Below are 19,948 nucleotides of genomic sequence, written 5' to 3' on the forward strand. Positions count from 1 at the left end.
ACCAACATTTTCATACAAGTGTCTTTTGAGATCACAACATTTGAAGACATTTTTGTTGTTGTTATCTGGGTGGAGTTCCTGACCTCCCATAGTAGGCAGGGAGGTACTCACTGTGTCTTCTATCCTCCTATATGTTTTCCAATTTGCTTTCTGTTTTTGTCTTGGAATGAGATTACTTGGTTTTGTCCTGGCCCTGGTCGGATACCCTAACTGGGAGGGAAACAGTCAAATGTATAGTTAGAGTTTTGGTAGATATTTTTTTTGTCTTGTAAATCATCTTTCTGTTATGCACTGTATTATGTTTTGTTTCCATATTGTATAAATGATTTGTAAACATTTGAGTGTGCTCCTCTTAGTGGGGACCGTGTGCTTGTGTCTGGATGAAACTTTTAGGTGCGGGTGGTTGGATGGGAGCATCACCCTTGAATCATATACCTATGATGTTCGCATGGGTGTACGATCCGATAGTGATGTCGTTTCTTCTTCTCTTTACTAGCCTATCCTGCTTCTTTGGTTTGTGATTGTATTTTTGACAGGGGATATTATTTTTTCTGTAAATCTTCTGCCTGTTTGTTCTTGGTTATTTATAATTTAGCTTATGATATCTTTAGGTTATGAATTTGATTTACATTTGTACTATTTTTGTTAGATTGCTTGTTTTTTTGTTTCAGCGGTCTCTCATATAACCTCAATTGTGTTGGAAGAGACCTAAAGCAACAAACAAAAAAAAAAAAAACAAAAAAAAAACTTTTAGGTGATCTTAAACTAAGTACTTTGATAGTGTGCTCTTGGAATCTACATCTGTTTCCTATTTGAACCAATTCCCCTTTTTCTTACCTTTTCTTGAGTAATTTAAATGTAATTCTAGAACTTTTACTATCCCATTTTCTTCCTTTTTTATTGGCGCTGATATGACCTGAAAGTGTTGTTGCGCCGTAAAAGCCTTAAAAACAGCCATTGTTGTTGTTATTGTTATGAGAACTGAATGCTGTGGTTGACAGACTGTTTTAAAATAATGATTATGCCTGTTCACCTCGACATCGTAAGATACCATCACCTAGGCATTCCACGATAGAATATAGATAATTCATCAAACAAGATGTCTGATGTCAACAGAAATCACCCATGTTGTCCAACAGAGCAAATTGGGGGTTAAAAAACTTGCCCAAGAAAAAAAAAATGAAAGTGCCTGAAGCAGGGCTCAAACCTGGGACCTTTCGGATCACAGTACAATGCCTTAACTACTCGGCCACTTCACCCCCCTGACAGATTGCTTTGCTGAACAAAATTATGTATACCATGTACTTATTTCTCTTGCGTTAGAGTTTAAAAAGTCAATGTTTATATTGAGTGGGTGTGGCACGTAAGAATTTAAAAAGTCAATGTTTATATTGAGTGGGTGTGACACGTTAGAATTTAAAAAGTCAATGTGTATATTGAGTGGGTGTGACACGTTAGAATTTAAAAAGTCAATGTGTATATTGAGTGGGTGTGACACGTTAGAATTTAAAAAGTCAATGTGTATATTGAGTGGGTGTGACACGTTAGAGTTTAAAAAGTCAATGTTTATATTGAGTGGGTGTGACACGTTAGAATTTAAAAAGTCAATGTTTCTATTGAGTGGGTGTGACACGTTAGAGTTTAAAAAGTCAATGTGTATATTGAGTGGGTGTGACTCGCTGGGGAACATTGGAGACTAGTTGGTAAAATATCTTAGCAACAGCATCTTTTTATGATTCTTTGTGGAAATAAAGAACATAGATATGGGGGCTGTTTGTTGATGCCATAGCTTTTGTTTGTTTGTTTATTATGAGTTCATATAGTTTTTGTTCGTTATGAGTTCATATAGTTTTTGTTTGTTCGTTATGAGTTCATATAGTTTTTGTTCGTTATGAGTTCATATAGTTTTTGTTTGTTATGAGTTCATATAGTTTTTGTTTGTTATGAGTTCATATAGTTTTTGTTTGTCATGAGTTCACATAGTTTTTGTTTGTTATAAGTTCATATAGTTTTTGTTTGTTATGAGTTCATATAGTTTTTGTTCGTTATGAGTTCATATAGTTTTTGTTTGTTCGTTATGAGTTCATATAGTTTTTGTTCGTTCATATAGTTTTTGTTTGTTATGAGTTCATATAGTTTTTGTTTGTTATGAGTTCATATAGTTTTTGTTTGTCATGAGTTCACATAGTTTTTGTTTGTTATAAGTTCATATAGTTTTTGTTTGTTATGAGTTCATATAGTTTTTGTTTGTTATGAGTTCATATAGTTTTTGTTTGTTATGAGTTCATATAGTTTTTGTTTGTTATGAGTTCATATAGTTTTTGTTTGTTATAAGTTCATATAGTTTTTGTTTGTTATGAGTTCATATAGTTTTTGTTTGTTATGAGTTCATATAGTTTTTGTTTGTTATGAGTTCATATAGTTTTTGTTTGTTATGAGTTCATCCCTTTCATTGTGTTTTTGTTGTTATTTTATAGTTCTGTTTTCCATCCAAACGTTTTGTTTGTTATTGAATGGTCCAACCTTCTATTGATTCCAACCACCAGGTACTTTGTCCTATACAAACTACAAAAGTTGAAGTTTTTGGATTCCTCTCAAGTGACGCTGCAGGAATTGTCCGAGGCAAGGCGAGTTGGCCCCTTCATGCAGGTTGTCAGACCCAAAGAGGAGACGGAGGTACAGTATGGGTAAAATGAGACTCGTTGCTTTCCTTCATCTTGTGCGGCTATGTGGTCTAGTGTTATGACACTCGCTTTCAGATCGGAAGATTCTGGGTTCGAGCCTCGCCCTCGGCGCATAGTTGAGTCCTTGGAAAAGACTCTTTATTCACATTCTCTCACCGTACTCAGGTGTAAAATGAGTACCTGGCCGTAAACAGCGTTGTCTTTGTCTGAAAAATTGTAATATCGCCTAACAGGTGTTATGTCCCGTCCATGTTAACTGTTGCTGCTGACCAGGGACCCCTTGTAAAGCGCTTTGAGCACATTTAGTGGATATTGCGCTATATAAAAGCTCAATTAAAAAAAAAAAAAATTTTATTCAGATAAACCAACTCTCTCAAACTCAGTGTTGCTGTCAAAGTGCAGATTTAAGATGTTTTCATGATAGTCACTCCTGCATCTTTAAGCATCTCAATATATAACTCTAAAATGGGACAAGAGTAGGAAGGGTGTTCAATAAGGGATGGCCACCTTGACATATTTATACACTGGGGTGGGGGGGTGCTTAAGGTGCTTACGTGGCAGCAAAAAGGAACCATTTGACCAGCACTAGACCATCCTGGATGGTCAGCCGTTTCGAGCACCTCACGTCGGCCTGATGTGGAAAGCATGAACGGAATGGAGATCCAGGCACCTCACGTCGGCCTGATGTGGTCAGCATGAACGGAATGGAGATCCAACCTGGTGCCCAAATGGCTTTGGCCATCCAAGGCTCCACACTGAAACCCATCAGAAGCTGCTACCATAGTGAAAACCCCCCAAGAAAACAACAACAACAAAAATCCGAAACAAATATTTCTTTGATTATATTTTGTTTATTTTATTCTATATTTAACATAATGTATGTTAGTTTTAGTCCATTTTATTTTCATTCTGATTCAGGAAAATGACTCCCCTTCATCCAGTGGGCCGGACACAAAATACACCCCCCTGCCCGACACTGGACCCAAGGAAATTAGTCACCAAGGTAATCAGACCACCATTAGGCGTTGTCACACGTTTTAGGTCTCATGTCATTGTGCACAATTACCCCCCTTGTTTTTTCTAAACGATTTGATCCCTTTTATTTTCTCCAAGTTCTTTTTATCCCAATTTTTGTTTGACTTTTTGAGGATATCTTAAAATAGCCCAGACACGTTCTCTGCCATTTCCTTGCTTTCATTGATTTAACATTTCTAAGAAAAAGTTTGAGTTTTTGTTAAAGAGGAATTTTTCTTTATCACAGACTACCTAATTGGCTGTTTATCCCAAACACGAGATTTCGTTCCCCTTGCCGTCCACCTTCCTCCTCGTTTGTTGCACCAAGGGAAAGAAAAATGATAATATGAAAATGTTTGCACTGATCTGTTTGAATTGAACGCACCTCTATCTTGATCTTTGCATTGTGGTTTTAGGAGAATGAGCTAAAAACATTGACCTTGATTGTGAAACCAAATATGAGAATATTTTTATTTGCCATTTCCTGATTTTTGTGCAGTTAGGGACCATTCTGGCTACAACCAAAATTGTACTGATTTTGGATACAATCAATGTATTTATCTGGCTATGTAACTGTTTTCCATTGAATTATCCAAGAATGAACTCATTAGGAAATAAGAAAGGGGAGAGAACATCTTCAAAATAGCAACTTGAATGCAAAACGTTATCTAAAATATGCTGAAGACACAAATTGAATATTAAGTGACTGACATGACCAAGTATTACAGTGTACGTGTTAATCCAAGTGCTTCTTGTATCAGTTCTAGAACTTTCCCTATGCGGAAAGTGTTAAGACGTGTTCTTTTTAAAATTGTTTTGTGATGAATTGGAACAACCGGATAAAGTAATAAAGAAATTGAGACGATAAAATTGTACCAATCAATCAAAAGTTAGCATCGCTATGAAGAATGGGTTTGCAAAAGAAAGGGGAGAGAACTTTGTTAACAAACGATTAAAGAGAGAAGTAGAAGAAAAAAAAGATTTGATTAAAAAACTAAAGTAGATGAAATAAAAAGAGAGATCGGTCGATTGAAATTTGTAACTAAATGAGATTAAATAAACTGATAGCAATGAATGTTGAACAAGTATTAGATAAACTCATAGCAATGAATGTTGAACATGTATTAAATAAACTGATAGCAATGAATGTGGAACAAGTATTAAATAAACTGATAGCTATGAATGTGGAACAAGTATTAAATAGACTCATAGCAATGAATGTTGAACATGTATTAAATAAACTGATAGCTATGAATGTGGAACAAGTATTAAATAAACAGATAGCTAATAATGTTGAACAAGTATTAGATAAACTCATAGCAATGAATGTGGAACAAGTATTAAATAAACTCATAGCAATGAATGTGGAACAAGTATTAAATAAACTCATAGCAATGAATGTGGAACAAGTATTAAATAAACTCATAGCAATGAATGTGGAACAAGTATTAAATAAACAATAGCAATAATGTGTGAACAAGTATTAGATAAACTCATAGCAATGAATGTGGAACAAGTATTAAATAAACTATAGCAATGAATGTGGAACAAGTATTAAATAAACTCATAGCAATGAATGTGGAACAAGTATTAAATAAACTCATAGCAATGAATGTTGAACCTGTATTAAATAAACTGATAGCTCTGAATGTGGAACAAGTATTAAATAAACTGATAGCAATGAATGTGGAACAAGTATTAAATAAACTCATAGCAATGAATGTGGAACAAGTATTAAATAAACTGATAGCTATGAATGTGGAACAAGTCTTAAATAAACTGATAGCAATGAATGTGGAACAAGTCTTAAATAAACTGATAGCTATGAATGTGGAACAAGTCTTAAATAAACTGATAGCAATGAATGTGGAACAAGTCTTAAATAAACTGATAGCTATGAATGTGGAACAAGTCTTAAATAAACTGATAGCTATGAATGTGGAACAAGTCTTAAATAAACTGATAGCAATGAATGTGGAACAAGTATTAAATAAACTCATAGCAATGAATGTGGAACAAGTCAACACTGAATGTCCTACTGTAATGGAGACTGGTTGTATAAAACTGTCCGAGTCATTTGGCATTTGATTAGTTGGAAGATCCTGCTCTGTATGAAAAAGATACAAAAAGAAAACAAATCAACAAATGAAATATTGTGATACTGTCAGATGTCGAGTTTGTTATTATGACAACTGTTATCTCCCCGTTTTCATTATCATAACTGTTATCTCCCCTTTTTCATTATCATAACTGTTATCTCCCCTTTTTGATTATCATAACTGTTATCTCCCCTTTTTCATTATCATAACTGTTATCTCCCCTTTTTGATTATCATAACTGTTATCTCCCCTTTTTCATTATCAAAATATACGTATGAATTGACATACATAATATCAGTAAACGTGTTAATGCTGGCATCACACCCCTTTTATCTTGGATAGACTGGGGTATGACTTTACAATCAGCACAAAAAGGGCATCGATGTTTGATTATCTTGGAAAGTTGTGGATGAATTCCAAGGTCACCAAGGTCTCTGGTTAACTACTCCAAAAACTGATAGTTAAACAACAAGACAATAACACAACTCTATGGCTTTTTGATTGGCCATAAAATTGTGGGCTCTGTATTAATTTTATCCTCACTTTGCCCATATTTCAAAAAGCTTTTTCTGATTTGATTTTCATGTCATTTCCTTGGTTTTCATTTATTTTTCACGATTTATTCAAGACAATATTGAAGATAAATCTTGACGGAGCTTTTCAAAATAATTTGATACTAGAATCTGTTTGTGCCAAGTGTTAGGAAAGTGACTTTTTGACACTCTCTCAATTCTGTTGTCCTCTGATCAAAATAGAAAAAAAACATGTTAAAAATATTTGTGGCCATAAAACTTGTCTTTCATGTATTGATCAATTGAAATGACCCTCGTCTTGTCCAAAACTCTCAAACCTGGGACTTCTTGAAGTCATCCTTGAAGCCTCGGGTTTGAGATATTTTTGACAAGGTGAAGGTCACTCTAATGGACTGATATTTGAAGGACCAATTTTCTAGCCAGAATGTTTAAATCGTTTTTTTAAAATAGAATGACAGAGTTCCAATTGAATATAGGATGCAATGATGAATAAAATGAAGTCATTCGGCGATTATAGGATGGCTGTTGTTGTCTATGTGCGGCTATGTGGTCTTGTGGTATGTCACTCGCTTTTGGATCGGAAGGTCCTGGGTTTGAGCCTCGCTCGATGCATAGTTGAGTCCTTGGAAAAGGCTCTCTACTCACATTCTCACACCGTACTTAGGTGTAAAATGAGTATCTGTCCGTCAACAGCAATTTTTTTTTGGTAAAATCGCCTAACAGGCGTCATGTCTCGTCCTACATGTTACGTGTTGCTATTGGTCAGGGACCCCTTGTAAAGCGCTTTGAGCATGTTTAGTGGATATTGCACTATATAAAAGCTCAAGTTGTTTGGTTTGGGGTTTGTTTTTTTGTTGTTTTTTTTTTGTTTTTTTTAAAGATAATTATAGGCATACATGTGATGTTTGACACACCCTGTGGTACACCATATGCATTGGTTTCTGTTTCACTCACCTCTCTCCTTCCTTCCTCCCCACACCCTCACCACCATCACCATTGTTTGTTTTATTTCCTCCTTCCACACACACCCCCACACACCCCCACTTCCCCTTTTTCCATGCAATTCCATTGTTTTTCCCTATCTTTTCCTCTCCAGGCACATTTGGCAAAAGTAAATACGTCTACTATGGGAGACACTCGGAGGGCAATCGGTTTATTCGCAACAGAGATTTATGAGGGAGGGAGAAATCTCACAGTGTATTATCCACACTTCCAACTCTCACTACATTCAAACGGTCCTTAATTGACACTGTCCACTGTTGGCATTGTCAGAAGCCTTTGTAAACTCATAGCCAGACACTATGGAAAAAAAAAAAAACAAAAAAAAACCATCACACAAGAAAGCAGTGACCACAACAACAGCAAAAATTCAAGTGAATTTCGAGTTGTATTCAATAATTCAACCAGTGGGATATTTTGTTTCCTAGAGCATTATTAACTCATTTTTCACGACATATGTTTTTTGGTTCGAGTCAGGCTATGAGTTGATAAAGGCTTTGCATCGTCACTGTCACCGTCTTGTCACTGTGACGATCAGCAACAAAACAAGGAAAGAATCATTCATTTGTGTCCAAAATGTTCACAGGTTTTCCATTGTTGGAACAGTGTCAAGGTCGTGGCATTTGACCTCACCATTTTTGTCACCGGTTGAATTGTGTTTTTTTTTTTGTTTTTTTAGATTTTCAATTTCCTTTTTTTTTCCTCTTTTTATGTTTGTTTTTGTTTTGATTATTGTTTTATGTCACCATGAACAGATAATCAAATGTATTTTGTTCAATGTTCATTTATGATGAATTACAGAGAATTTTTGATATTTTGTCACATGACCTCAGTCAGTGCATTTAGTTTTGGCTTTTTATGAAAATGTAGGGAGACAGTTGGAGTTTGAAATTGTCTTAACACATCCTTTTGAATATAGTATGTATGTCAGGGTTGTAGGAGTGGGGCCATGGAATGTGTGTGGCCATTTGTGTGAAACAACGTGTGGGGCCATTTGTGTGAAACAACGTGTGGGGCCATTTGTGTGAAACAACGTGTGGGACCATTTGTGTGAAACAACGTGTGGGGCCATTTGTGTGAAACAATGTGTGGGGCCATTTTTGTGAAACAACGTGTGGGGCCATTTGTGTGAAACAATATGTGGGGCCATTTGTGTGAGACAACGTGTGGGGCCATTTGTGTGAAACAACATGTGGGGCCATTTTTGTGAAACAATGTGTGGGGCCATTTGTGTGAAACAACGTGTGTGGCCATTTGTGTGAGACAGTGTGTGGGGCCATTTGTGTGAAACAATGTGTGGGGCCATTTGTGTGAAACAACGTGTGTGGCCATTTGTGTGAGACAATGTGTGGGGCCATTTGTGTGAAACAATGTGTGGGGCCATTTGTGTGAAACAATGTGTGTGGCCATTTGTGTGAAACAACGTGTGTGGCCATTTTCTGCAGTGTTGAAAGAACATTTTGGATTTAATGTTTTCAAAGCCTGACATTTTTGCAATAGAAAAGCTGTCGCCCCTAATATAATATTGATGATTATCGAGCACAAATTAGAGAGAAAAATGAGTGAGTGAATGTGACGACTCAATAAAAAAGAAAATAACGTTTCAGTTATTGTCCTTTCTCAGGTCTCACACAAAAGACTCACAGAACATGATGAGAGAGAAGAAAAAAATTAAATGAAGTCAATTTATGACAGAGGGAAATAAAGAAGGGGGGGGGGAGGAGATACTGGGAAAGAGTGAGGTGTGTGTGTGTGCATGGGAGGGAGGGAGAGAGGAGGAAGAAGACAGACAAGGAGATTAAGTATAAACTGAAAACTGAAGGCTGGTGCACAGTTGATCATAATCGTGCAGCTATGTGGTCTAGTGGTATGACACTCGCTTTCAGATCGGAAGGTCCTGAGTTCAAGCCTTGCTCAGTGCATAGTTTAGTCATTGGAAAAGGCTCTTTACTCGCATTCTCTCACCGCACTTATGTGTAAAATGAGTACCTGGCCATTAACAGTGTCGTCTCTGTCTTTTTAGAATATCACCTAACAGGCATCGTGTCTTGTCCTAAATGTTGCTGTTGGACAGGGACCCCTTCTAAAGCACTTTGAGCACGTTTAGTGGGTATTGCGCTATATAAAAGCTCAATTTTTATTTTATTTTAAAAATTCTTTCAATTTTCTTTTTTATTTCTTTTTCTTTCTCTTGTTGTGTAATTTGTGTGTGAACTGAGGAAAGGCAAAAGGCCGAAACGTTGTTTGCTTTGTACGTCCCCATTTATCTGAATCACCTTCACTCACTTTGTTTTTCTCTCCATTATAATATTGTCTCATTTAGACACCTCTAGCTTTTGACGCACAAATTGCAACTGAGACACAAATGAATTATGATATGTGGAGATGCACAGTGGAACTTCTGTACTGGGCAAAAATCTCTGAAGTAAAAAAGTCCTACAGAGTTGTGAGACCCGTGGAGCAGGAGTTTATCCCGGTTTCTATAACGTGAAATGGACAATAGCACTTGCTTGCTACTCTTTGGATAGGACGCTAGTCCATCACAAAGTACTTTCCACCAGATCTAACAGACCCAGCTACCAATTCGTTTATTGCTAGGTGGACAGGGGTGAGGGGTCAGAGAAAGATCTCAATTGCACCAGGATCGATCTTGGTCCCTTTACAATTGAAGTGAGTGCTCTACCAACTAGGCTACTGCCCCCCCCCCCCCCCCCCCCCCCCCCCCACACACACACACAAAAGTGTCAACTCTAATCTAATCATTGCATGTTATGATAGGAGTTGTATTGATAATGATAATAATAACCATAGTGTTAGTAACAATAATGATAAAGATACTAGAGATTGACACAATGTCGTCGTTACTCCAGCCATCGTGCCCAGGCCATCGCCATGTTTAAAACATTCCGTAAAACCTAGCTGTGATCCACCAACTCAAAACAATTTTGTTTCGGGTTGCGACTAGGAATTTCTGGTCAAAATGATGCAACTGGGGTATATTTTATGTTTTGTATGTTTTATTGAGGACAAAGAATTTCGTTTGTAAATGTGACCAAATCTCCAAATCTCCCATTTTAGTTCATTTTGACTTTTGTGTCACTTTGTGGCATCTCGTCGATACCGACATTATATCAGTTTGAGGGAAAAGGTCAAAGGTCACATTTACCTATCCTTCCTTTCTGTGATGATCACAAATGACTGGATTCCCCATGTCTAAGGGGCTTACAGGGTAAAATCAGTTTGATAGACCAGAGATGTCCAGTTAACAAGGCCTATGATATATTATACCATTCCTTCATCTCTGTGTATTTATTAAACAAGTTATTTTTATTGTTCCCAATAACACAACGAGCTTGCGAGTATATGTTATAGCACGATAAAACTATAATGAGTTTAATTAATATAAGTTTTCAGCATTATTTATTACTATTGTTATTGACAAGAATGTAAAATATGAGCTCTCATTACCCTTAAATTAAAAAAAGAATTTGTTGACTTCAAATAGCCTTCCCTCTTCCTTCCCCCCCCCCCCCCCCCCCGCCTGTGCCACACATCAACCATACATAAGACCTGTATCAGATAGATGATAAAATGGCTGGCACATTGAATTTCTGTGATTTTATCTCTTGTCGTAAACCAGACTGGTTGGAAATGTTGATGTCTTAGTCTTAGTTATAAATTCCACACAAAAACTTTTGACTTGTCGTTTGCAATGTTGAATCAGGCAATACTTAATGAGGGGGGGGGCTGATGTGGATTGTAATAATAACAGGTCAGCTATTGTGTGCGTTCTATCACATCACAGCACATTATATATACACACGTGTTGTCATTCAATCATCACTTAATGAGTTCATTTGACTGACAGGTTAAGAGACAATGTCATTTGGACATAATTTCACTCGACTCGCGTTCACGACAGCTGAATGGGGCAAACAAATCTCCACCTAGTGCCATCTGGAATTCTGTCGTCCCCTGAAAGAAACGATTAAGTTTCCGATTTGAGGTTCATTCTAATTGATCGATTGATTTTGGAGGATGAGTTTTCTGGCCTAAATTTTAAATCTGCTTTGTTTCAGAGTACGACAGAATTAACGTTGTTGTTGTTGTTGTTGTTGTGTATTAACCTACGTAATGTTGTTGTGGTTGTTGTTGTTGTTGTTGTTGTTGTGTATCAACCTACGTAACGTTGTTGTGGTTGTTGTTGTTGTTGTGTATCAACCTACGTAACGTTGTTGTGGTTGTTGTTGTTGTTGTTGTGTATCAACCTACGTAACGTTGTTGTGGTTGTTGTTGTTGTTGTGTATCAACCTACGTAACATTGTTGTGGTGGTTGTTGTTGTTGTTGTTGTGTATCAACCTACGTAACGTTGTTGTTGTGGTTGTTGTTGTTGTTGTGTATCAACCTACGTAACATTGTTGTGGTTGTTGTTGTTGTTGTTGTGTATCAACCTACGTAACGTTGTTGTGGTTGTTGTTGTTGTTGTGTATCAACCTACGTAACATTGTTGTGGTGGTTGTTGTTGTTGTTGTTGTGTATCAACCTACGTAACGTTGTTGTGGTTGTTGTTGCTGTTGTTGTTGCCATTGTTGTTGTGTATCAACCTACGTAACATTATTGTGGTTGTTCTTGCCATTGTTGTTGTGTATCAACCTACGTAACGTTGTTGTTGATGTTGTCCTGTATCAACCCGTTTAATGTGGGGTTGTTATTGTGGTTGTTGTCCTGTATCAACCTTTAACGTTGTTGTTGTTGTTATTGTTGTTGTCTTGTGGATTGATGTACTTAATGCCTTTGTTGTTGTAAGTGGTATCCATTGAGATTACTTATTTTCATGTCATGGCCAGGAAATTTACAATCTGGCTTACAATAATATATAAAGTATTAGGTATGGCTTTGATCATGGCCAGGAAATTTACAATCTGGCTTACAGTTATATATAAAGTATTAGGCATGGCTTTGATCATGGCCAGGAAATTTACAATCTGGCTTGCAGTTATATATAAAGTATTAGGCATGGCTTTGAAACGGGCCTGCAATTTTGTCTTGATCGAAGGATGGGCCAGATTTTCTGTTGTTTATTTATGTATTAATATTATTTTTGGTTTATTTATAGTAAAGTGATGATGTCATCGGGGGCAAAAACAAACAAACAAACAGATATTATGTGTGTGTGTCTTGAATTATTCCCATGTTATATGTATATATATATATATATATAAATATAATGGTCTCTATATTATTTATTACCTTTACATTTTCTAGAATTTTCTATGATATTTCTAATAGATTGAAGACAAGGAGGATTTTCAGTCAATTTTTCCTTGAATTCCAAAATGTCAATAAGATGAGATAATATTCTGATATGCACAAAAGATTCTGTTTCTGTCGGGGGGGGGGGGGGGGGGGGGGATGTCATGTCTCGTTCTACGTGTTATTAATGTGTTGTCGGGAGGGGGGGGGGATGTCTTGTCTCGTTCTACGTTTTATTAATGTGTTGTCGGGGGGGGGGGGGGGGGGATGTCATGTCTCGTTCTACGTGTTATTAATGTGTTGTCGGGAGGGGGGGGGGGGGGATGTCATGTCTCGTTCTACGTGTTATTAAAGTGTTGTCGGGGGGGGGGGGGATGTCATGTCTCGTTCTACGTGTTATTAATGTGTTGTCGTGGGGGGGGGGGATGTCATGTCTCGTTCTACGTGTTATTAATGTGTTGTGGCGGGGGGGGGGGGGGGGAGATGTCATGTCTTGTTCTACGTGTTATTAATGTGTTGTCGGTTGGGGGGGGGGTGTCTCGTTCTACGTGTTATTAATGTGTTGCTGCTGCTGCTCAGGGATTCTTGGTAAACGCAAGCGCTTGGAACATGTTTCGTTATACAGTCCACTCCGGATAATCGCAACACCTTGGGATCAGCGAAAATGTTGCCATTAACCAAAGTTGAGTTTCCTGCCCACTATTGCAACATTTTACACATATTATATGGTAAACTCAAACCAGTAGTTGTAAACATTGTTCTTAGTCCACCACAGACTGAGCAATTTGATTGAAACAAAAACCATATGTATAAATTGTGTATAGCAAAAGCAGCTTTGATGCAAGTTGACATTTTATTAAGATTGGATTCACTTTCACTCTTTTGTTCTCAAAATTTGTAAGAGTCGAAGAGATTAGCTGTGATGAGAGACAATGAGCTCTCACCAAACTCTCATTGGTCACAATGCACAGTTGTCAATCCCAAAACAAAGGATATTGCTCTGTCTCTCTTTACAACTGTCATTGTCTATCTGTTATTAAGACTATGCCCATCACCCCTCGCCTTCTATCTAATGGCCACGGATGACATCACAAACCCATACTGCAAAGTCTCGCCTTCTTTTGTATCTAATAGAGTGGTGACACACAACTGTAGCATTGAATCTCCTTCTGTCTCGATTCTCCAACCTGCCACGATTACATCCATTATGAAATTTAATATTTTGTTTGAATAATTTCTTGAATTTGCCACTTTTTCAGGGTGAAAATTTGTTGCGATTAACCGAAGTTTGTGTCAATTAACCAGTGACTTTTATACAGAATTAATTCCGTTTCTTAGGAAATGTTGCGATTAACCGAAAGTTGCGATTAACCGAGTTGTGATTATCCGGAGTGGACTGGAGTAGATATTGTACTATACGAAAGCTCTAATATTATTGTTTGTTTTATGGGGTTATTTTTTGATAACTGAACACTTGATTTAACATTGTTGCTATGGACGACTTGATTTAACATTGTTGCTATGGACGACTTGATTTAACATTGTTGCTATGGACGACTTGATTTAACATTGTTGCTATGGACGACTTGATTTAACATTGTTGCTATGGACGACTTGATTTAACATTGTTGCTATGGACGACTTGATTTAACATTGTTGCTATGGACGACTTGATTTAACATTGTTTGCTATGGATGACTTGATTTAACATTGTTGCTATGGACGACTTGATTTAACATTGTTGCTATAGACGACTTGATTTAACATTGTTGCTATGGACAATATTTGAGTCAGTTTGAGATAAATCCCATTACAACGTTGAGCCCATAACTATGTGAGTTATTGGACCTGTATATAGGTACATGTTGGATGAAAACAAAATATGCCTTTAGACATTGATGGCGTGATTCATAACCTTTTCTATTCCTTGTTTTTATTGTCTTCTAGGATTTTTTGGCAGAAACAAATCCAAGTATTTGGGCAACAACTCGGAGGGGAATCGATTTATCACCGATGGAATTTTATGATCTGGCAGATGATGACTCATTTATCAACACACACACACACACACACACTGGGTGGGGATCCTGACCTCCCATAGCGGGCAGGGAGGTACATACTGTGTCTTCTATCGCCTTATATATCTGTTATCCAACAAGCTTTCTGTCTTTGTCTTGGAATGGGATTACTTGTTTTTTTTCCTGGCCCTCGTTCGGAGTCTTGGCTGGGGGGGAAACAGTCAAATGCATAGTTATTGTTTTGGGAGATGATATTTTTTTTCCTTGTAAATCATCTCTCTGTTATGTATTATTATATTTGTTATTTTTGTTTAGTGTAAGCATTTGAGTGTATTCCTCTTTGTTGGATTTTGTGCTTGTGTCCGGATGAGACTTATAGGTGATCTCAAACTAAGTACAATGATAGTGTGATCTTGGAATCTACATCTGATCCCTATTTGTTTCCAGTTCCCCTGTGTCTTACTTTTTCTTGGGTTCTTTAACTGTAATTCTAGAACTTTTTACTATCCCATTTTCTTCCTTTTTACTGGCGCTGATATAACCTAAATGTGTTGCAAGCGCCGTAAAACCCTTAAAAACAAAAACAAACACACACACACATATATATATATATATATATATATATATATTATATATATATATATATATATATATATATATATATATATATATATATATATATATATATATATATATATATATATATATATATTTATATATATTTGTTCTCCCCTCGTTTGTTTTTAGATTTACATATTATGTTCTCCTACAACATTGTTTCATCCAGAGTTCCTGGAGTCGTCAGGGGGGTTGACTATCAACCATATATAATATGTAAAAAGAACCCAGGTCTGGGTGGGGTTCCTGACGACCTCCCATAGTGGGCAGAGAGGTACATACTGTGTGTTCAATCCCCCTGTGTGGGGTTCCTGACGACCTCCCATAGTGGGCAGAGAGGTACATACTGTGTGTTCAATCCCCCTGTGTGGGGTTCCTGACGACCTCCCATAATGGGCAGAGAGGTACATAATGTGTGTTCAATCCCCCTGTGTGGGGTTCCTGACCTCCCATAGTGGGCAGAGAGGTACATACCGTGTCTTCTATCCCCCTGTGTGGGGTTCCTGACGACCTCCCATAGAGGGAGGTACATACTGTGTCTTCTATCCCCCTATGTCTGTTTTCCAACATGCTTTCTGTCTTTGTCTTGGAATGAGATTACTTGGTTTTGTCCTGACCCTGGCCAGAGGCATTTGAGTGTTTTCCTCTTAGTGGGGGCCGTGCTTGTGTCCAGATGAGACTTATTGGTGATCTCAAACTAAGTACAATGGTTGTATGCTCTTGGAATCTACATCTGATCCCTATTTGTTCCCAGTTCCCCTATGTTTACTTTTTCTTGGTGCTTTGATTGTAGTTCTACAACTTTTTACTATCCCATTTTCTTCCTTTTTACTGTCGCTGATATAACCTTAATGTGTTGCAAGCGCCGTAAAACCCTTAAAAAAACAAAAACAAACAAAGAACCCAGGTGAGAACAAATAATTAATAATTCGCTCCAAGACTTTGTCGAGTACTCAACGTGCTTCCAGCTAACTCCCCTCATCATATATATGTATATGATTTTATATTAGCTCTAACCATTATTATCGAGCACTTTCGTACCTACGAGTACCCTTCAACACTCATATATATATATATATGTGTGTGTGTGTGTGTGTGTGTGCCATTTTTGTTTGTGTGATTACTGCACGTGTTCCAGGTAGTGGTCGACTGCTCGCTGGTTTGTTTTTTTTCTTTATAACTGTTTGTTGGGTCTATTGTTGTTGTCGTTGTTGTTGTTGTTGTTGTTGTATTTGGGCAATGTAAATGTTGCTGCTCGTAGCTCGAGGAAATAAATAACATTGTGAAATTGAATCTAAGCTTTAATTTAATATACGACAACAGATAAAATGGACGTTTCGGGTTTCCCCTTTATCAACAAAACAGGATGAATGAAACACTACAGACGAGTGAAATAATTGGAAGCTTACATTTAATTCCACATCGTTATTTGTTATTGGGCAGGGAGGTCGCTTACTGTGTCCTGGGTGGGGTTCCTGACCTCCCATAGTGGGCAGGGAGGTCGCTTACTGTGTCCTCGGTGGGGTTCCTGACCTCCCATAGTGGGCAGGGAGGTCGCTTACTGTGTCCTGGGTGGGGTTCCTGACCTCCCATAGCGGGCAGGGAGGTCGCTTACTGTGTCCTGGGTGGGGTTCCTGACCTCCCATAGCGGGCAGAGAGGTCGCTTACCGTGTCCTGGGTGGGGTTCCTGACCTACCATAGTGGACAGGGAGGTCGCTTACTGCGTCTTTTATCTCCCTATGTCTGTTTTCTAACTTGTTTTCTGTCTTTGTCTTGGGATGAGATTACTTGGTTTTGTCCTGGCTCTGGCCGGAGTCCTAGCTGGGAGGGAAACAGTCAAATGCATAGTTATTGTTTTGGGAGATGATATTTTTTTCCTTGTAAATCATCTCTCTGTTGTGTATTATTATATTTTTTATAATTTATAATGTAAGCATTTGAGTGTTTTCCTCTTAGTGGGGGCTATTTTGAATGTATAATGTAAGCATTTGAGTGTATCCCTCTTTGTTGGATTTTGTGCTTGTGTCTGGATGAGACTTATAGGTGATCTCAAACTAAGTACATTGATGGTGTGCTCTTGAAATCTACATCTGATCCCTATTTGTTATCAGTTCCCCTTTGCCTTACTTTCTCTTGGGTGCTTTAATTGTAATTCTAGAACTTTTTACTATCCCATTTTCTTCCTTTTTACTGGCGCTGATATAACCTAAATGTGTTGCAAGCGCCGGAAAACCCTTAAAAACAAAAACAAAACAAACAGACATTTAGTGATCTCAGACTAAGCACTTCGATAGTGTGCTCTTGGAATTTACATCTGTTCCCCATTTGAATCAATTCCACTTTGTCTTACTTTTTTTTGGGTGCATTTATTATTCTTCTTCAGCCTTTTACTGTCACATTTTATTCCTTTTCACTGGCGCTGATATGACCTTAATGTGTTGCCGTGCAAGCGCCTTAAAACTCTTAAATACAACAAAACAACAACAAATTATCATTATTATTATTATTATTATTATTATTATTATTATTATTATTATTATTATTATTATTATTATTAATATTATTATTATTATTAATATTATTATTATTATTAATATTATTATTATTATTATTATTATTATTATTACTATTACTATTATTATTATTATTATTATTATTTTATAATGATAATGTTTCTTTATTTCTTGTTTTGTTTTTGTTTCTGTTTTTTTTTTATTTTGTTTGTTTTTTGGGGGGTTTTTTGTTGGGGTTTTTTTTGTCGCCAACATTTGTAAAATGTAATAGATTTTATCATATTTAAAATGCAGCATTATCTGATTGGCTGGTTAAAAGCGAAAGTAGGACAAAATGTCAGCAGTCGACTACTGATTGGCTGGTTAAAAGCGAAAGTAGGACAAAATGTCAGCAGTCGACTACTGATTGGCTGGTTAAAAGCGAAAGTAGGACAAAATGTCAGCAGTCGACTACTGATTGGCTGGTTAAAAGCGAAAGTAGGACAAAATGTCAGCAGTCGACTACTGATTGGCTGGTTCAGAGCGAAAGTAGGACAAAATGTCAGCAGTCGACTATCTCCAAGAAGCGTGTCGAATGATTTTTATTATTATTGAAAGAGAAAGATTATTTAACTGTTGATTTTGTGCGTGTAAATTATTGTCCACTTGTATACAGACGAATTTCATCAGCTTAACAGTTTTTTCATTGTTTTGATTGGTTGTGACGCGGGGGAAGCTCAACTATTTTTAAATAGGAAGAAAACAAAACCTCAAGGTCACACAATTGTATTTTCAAATTGAATGTTCATTTTAAATCCAAAATGTTTTCCCATCCCACAATCTTCCATTTTATTGGTGCTGATACTGTTATGACCTACAAGTGTTTCAAGCATTATAAAACTTAAGAAAAATAAGAAAAAGAAATGCTTCTTTGTTGATGTTGTCACAGATTTTATATTTTTCATATTTTGAAAATGTGTCAATTGTAAAAGAGCACGCTGGCTGTCGTTCGTTTCTGTGTGTTTTGCTCACGTCTTATTGTACAACGCACTGGGTGGGGTTCCTGACCTCCCATAGTGGGCAGGGAGGTACATGCTGTGTCTGCTATCCATCCCCCTGGGTGGGGTTCCTGACCTCCCATAGTGGGCAGGGAGGTACATGCTGTGTCTTCTATCCATCCCCCTGGGTGGGGTTCCTGACCTCCCATAGTGGGCAGGGAGGTACATACTGTGTCTTCTCTCCCCCTGTGTGGGGTTCCTGACCTCCAATAGTGGGCAGGGAGGTACTTACTGTGTCTTCTATCCCCCTATATCTGTTTTCCATCATGCTTTCTGTCTTTGTCTTGAAATGAGATTACTTGGTTTTGTCCTGGCCCTGGCTGGATACCCTGACTGGGAGGGAAACAGTCAAATGTATAGTTTGGGAGATATTTTTTGTCTTGAAATCATCTCTCTGTTATGGGTTGTATTAATCTTTTGTGTTATATATATATATATATATATATATTATATATATATATATATTATATATATATATATATATATATATATATATATATATATATAAATTGTAAACATTTGAGTGTATTCCTCTTAGTGGGGCGGGTGGTTGGATGGGAGCATCACCCTTGAATCATATACCTGATGATGTTCGCATGGGTGTACGATCCGATAGTGATGTCGTTTCTTCTTCTCTTTACTAGCCTATCCTGCTTCTTTGGTTTGTGATTGTATTTTTGACAGGGGATTTTTTTTTTTTTTCTGTAAATCTTCTGCCTGTTTGTTCTTGGTTATTTATAATTTAGCTTATGATATCTTTAGGTTATGATTTTGATTTACATTTGTACTATTTTTGTTAGATTGCTTGTTTTTTTTTTTTTTGTTTCAGCGGTCTCTCATATAACCTCAATTGTGTTGGAAGAGACCTAAAGCAACAAACAAACAAAAAAACCTCTTAGTGGGGACCTGAGCTTGTGTCTAGATGAGACTTTTAGGTGATTTCAAACTCAGTACTTTGATACTCTGCTCTTGTGCTCTTATATCGGTTACCTATTTGAACAAATTCCCTTTGTCTTACCTTTAATTGGGTACTTTAATTGTAATTCTAGAACTTTTTACTTACCCATTTTCTTCCTTTTTACTGGCGCTGATATGACCTAAATGTGTTGCAAGCGCCGTAAAACCCTTAGAAACAAACAAAACAATTGGATGTTATTGATGCCTTAACTAATGCCTTAT

General features: G+C 37.1%; 1 protein-coding gene across 2 annotated transcripts in view; it reads left to right on the forward strand.

Moving 5' to 3' along the window:
* The window catches only part of LOC144972236 (leucine-rich melanocyte differentiation-associated protein-like), a 33,401-nt gene extending 18,639 nt beyond the window's left edge, over nt 1-14,762 (forward strand). Inside the window, exons 5-7 of one of the 2 annotated variants that reach the window (XM_078913277.1) lie at nt 2,547-2,676; nt 3,603-3,687; nt 7,427-9,066. In XM_078913277.1, coding sequence (XP_078769403.1) covers nt 2,547-2,676; nt 3,603-3,687; nt 7,427-7,506 — 295 coding nt within the window. In that variant the 3' untranslated portion in view covers nt 7,507-9,066. Of the gene's footprint in view, nt 1-2,546; nt 2,677-3,602; nt 3,688-7,426; nt 9,067-14,530 lie in introns of those variants that run through there. The other variant, XM_078913278.1, reaches the window with a different exon arrangement.
* Nucleotides 14,763-19,948: the final 5,186 nt, after the last annotated feature.

This window comes from Berghia stephanieae, chromosome 5, assembly GCF_034508935.2.
Source record: "Berghia stephanieae isolate SIO BIC M18660-M18661 chromosome 5, UCSD_Bste_1.3, whole genome shotgun sequence".
Taxonomy (NCBI): Eukaryota; Metazoa; Mollusca; class Gastropoda; order Nudibranchia; family Aeolidiidae; genus Berghia; species Berghia stephanieae.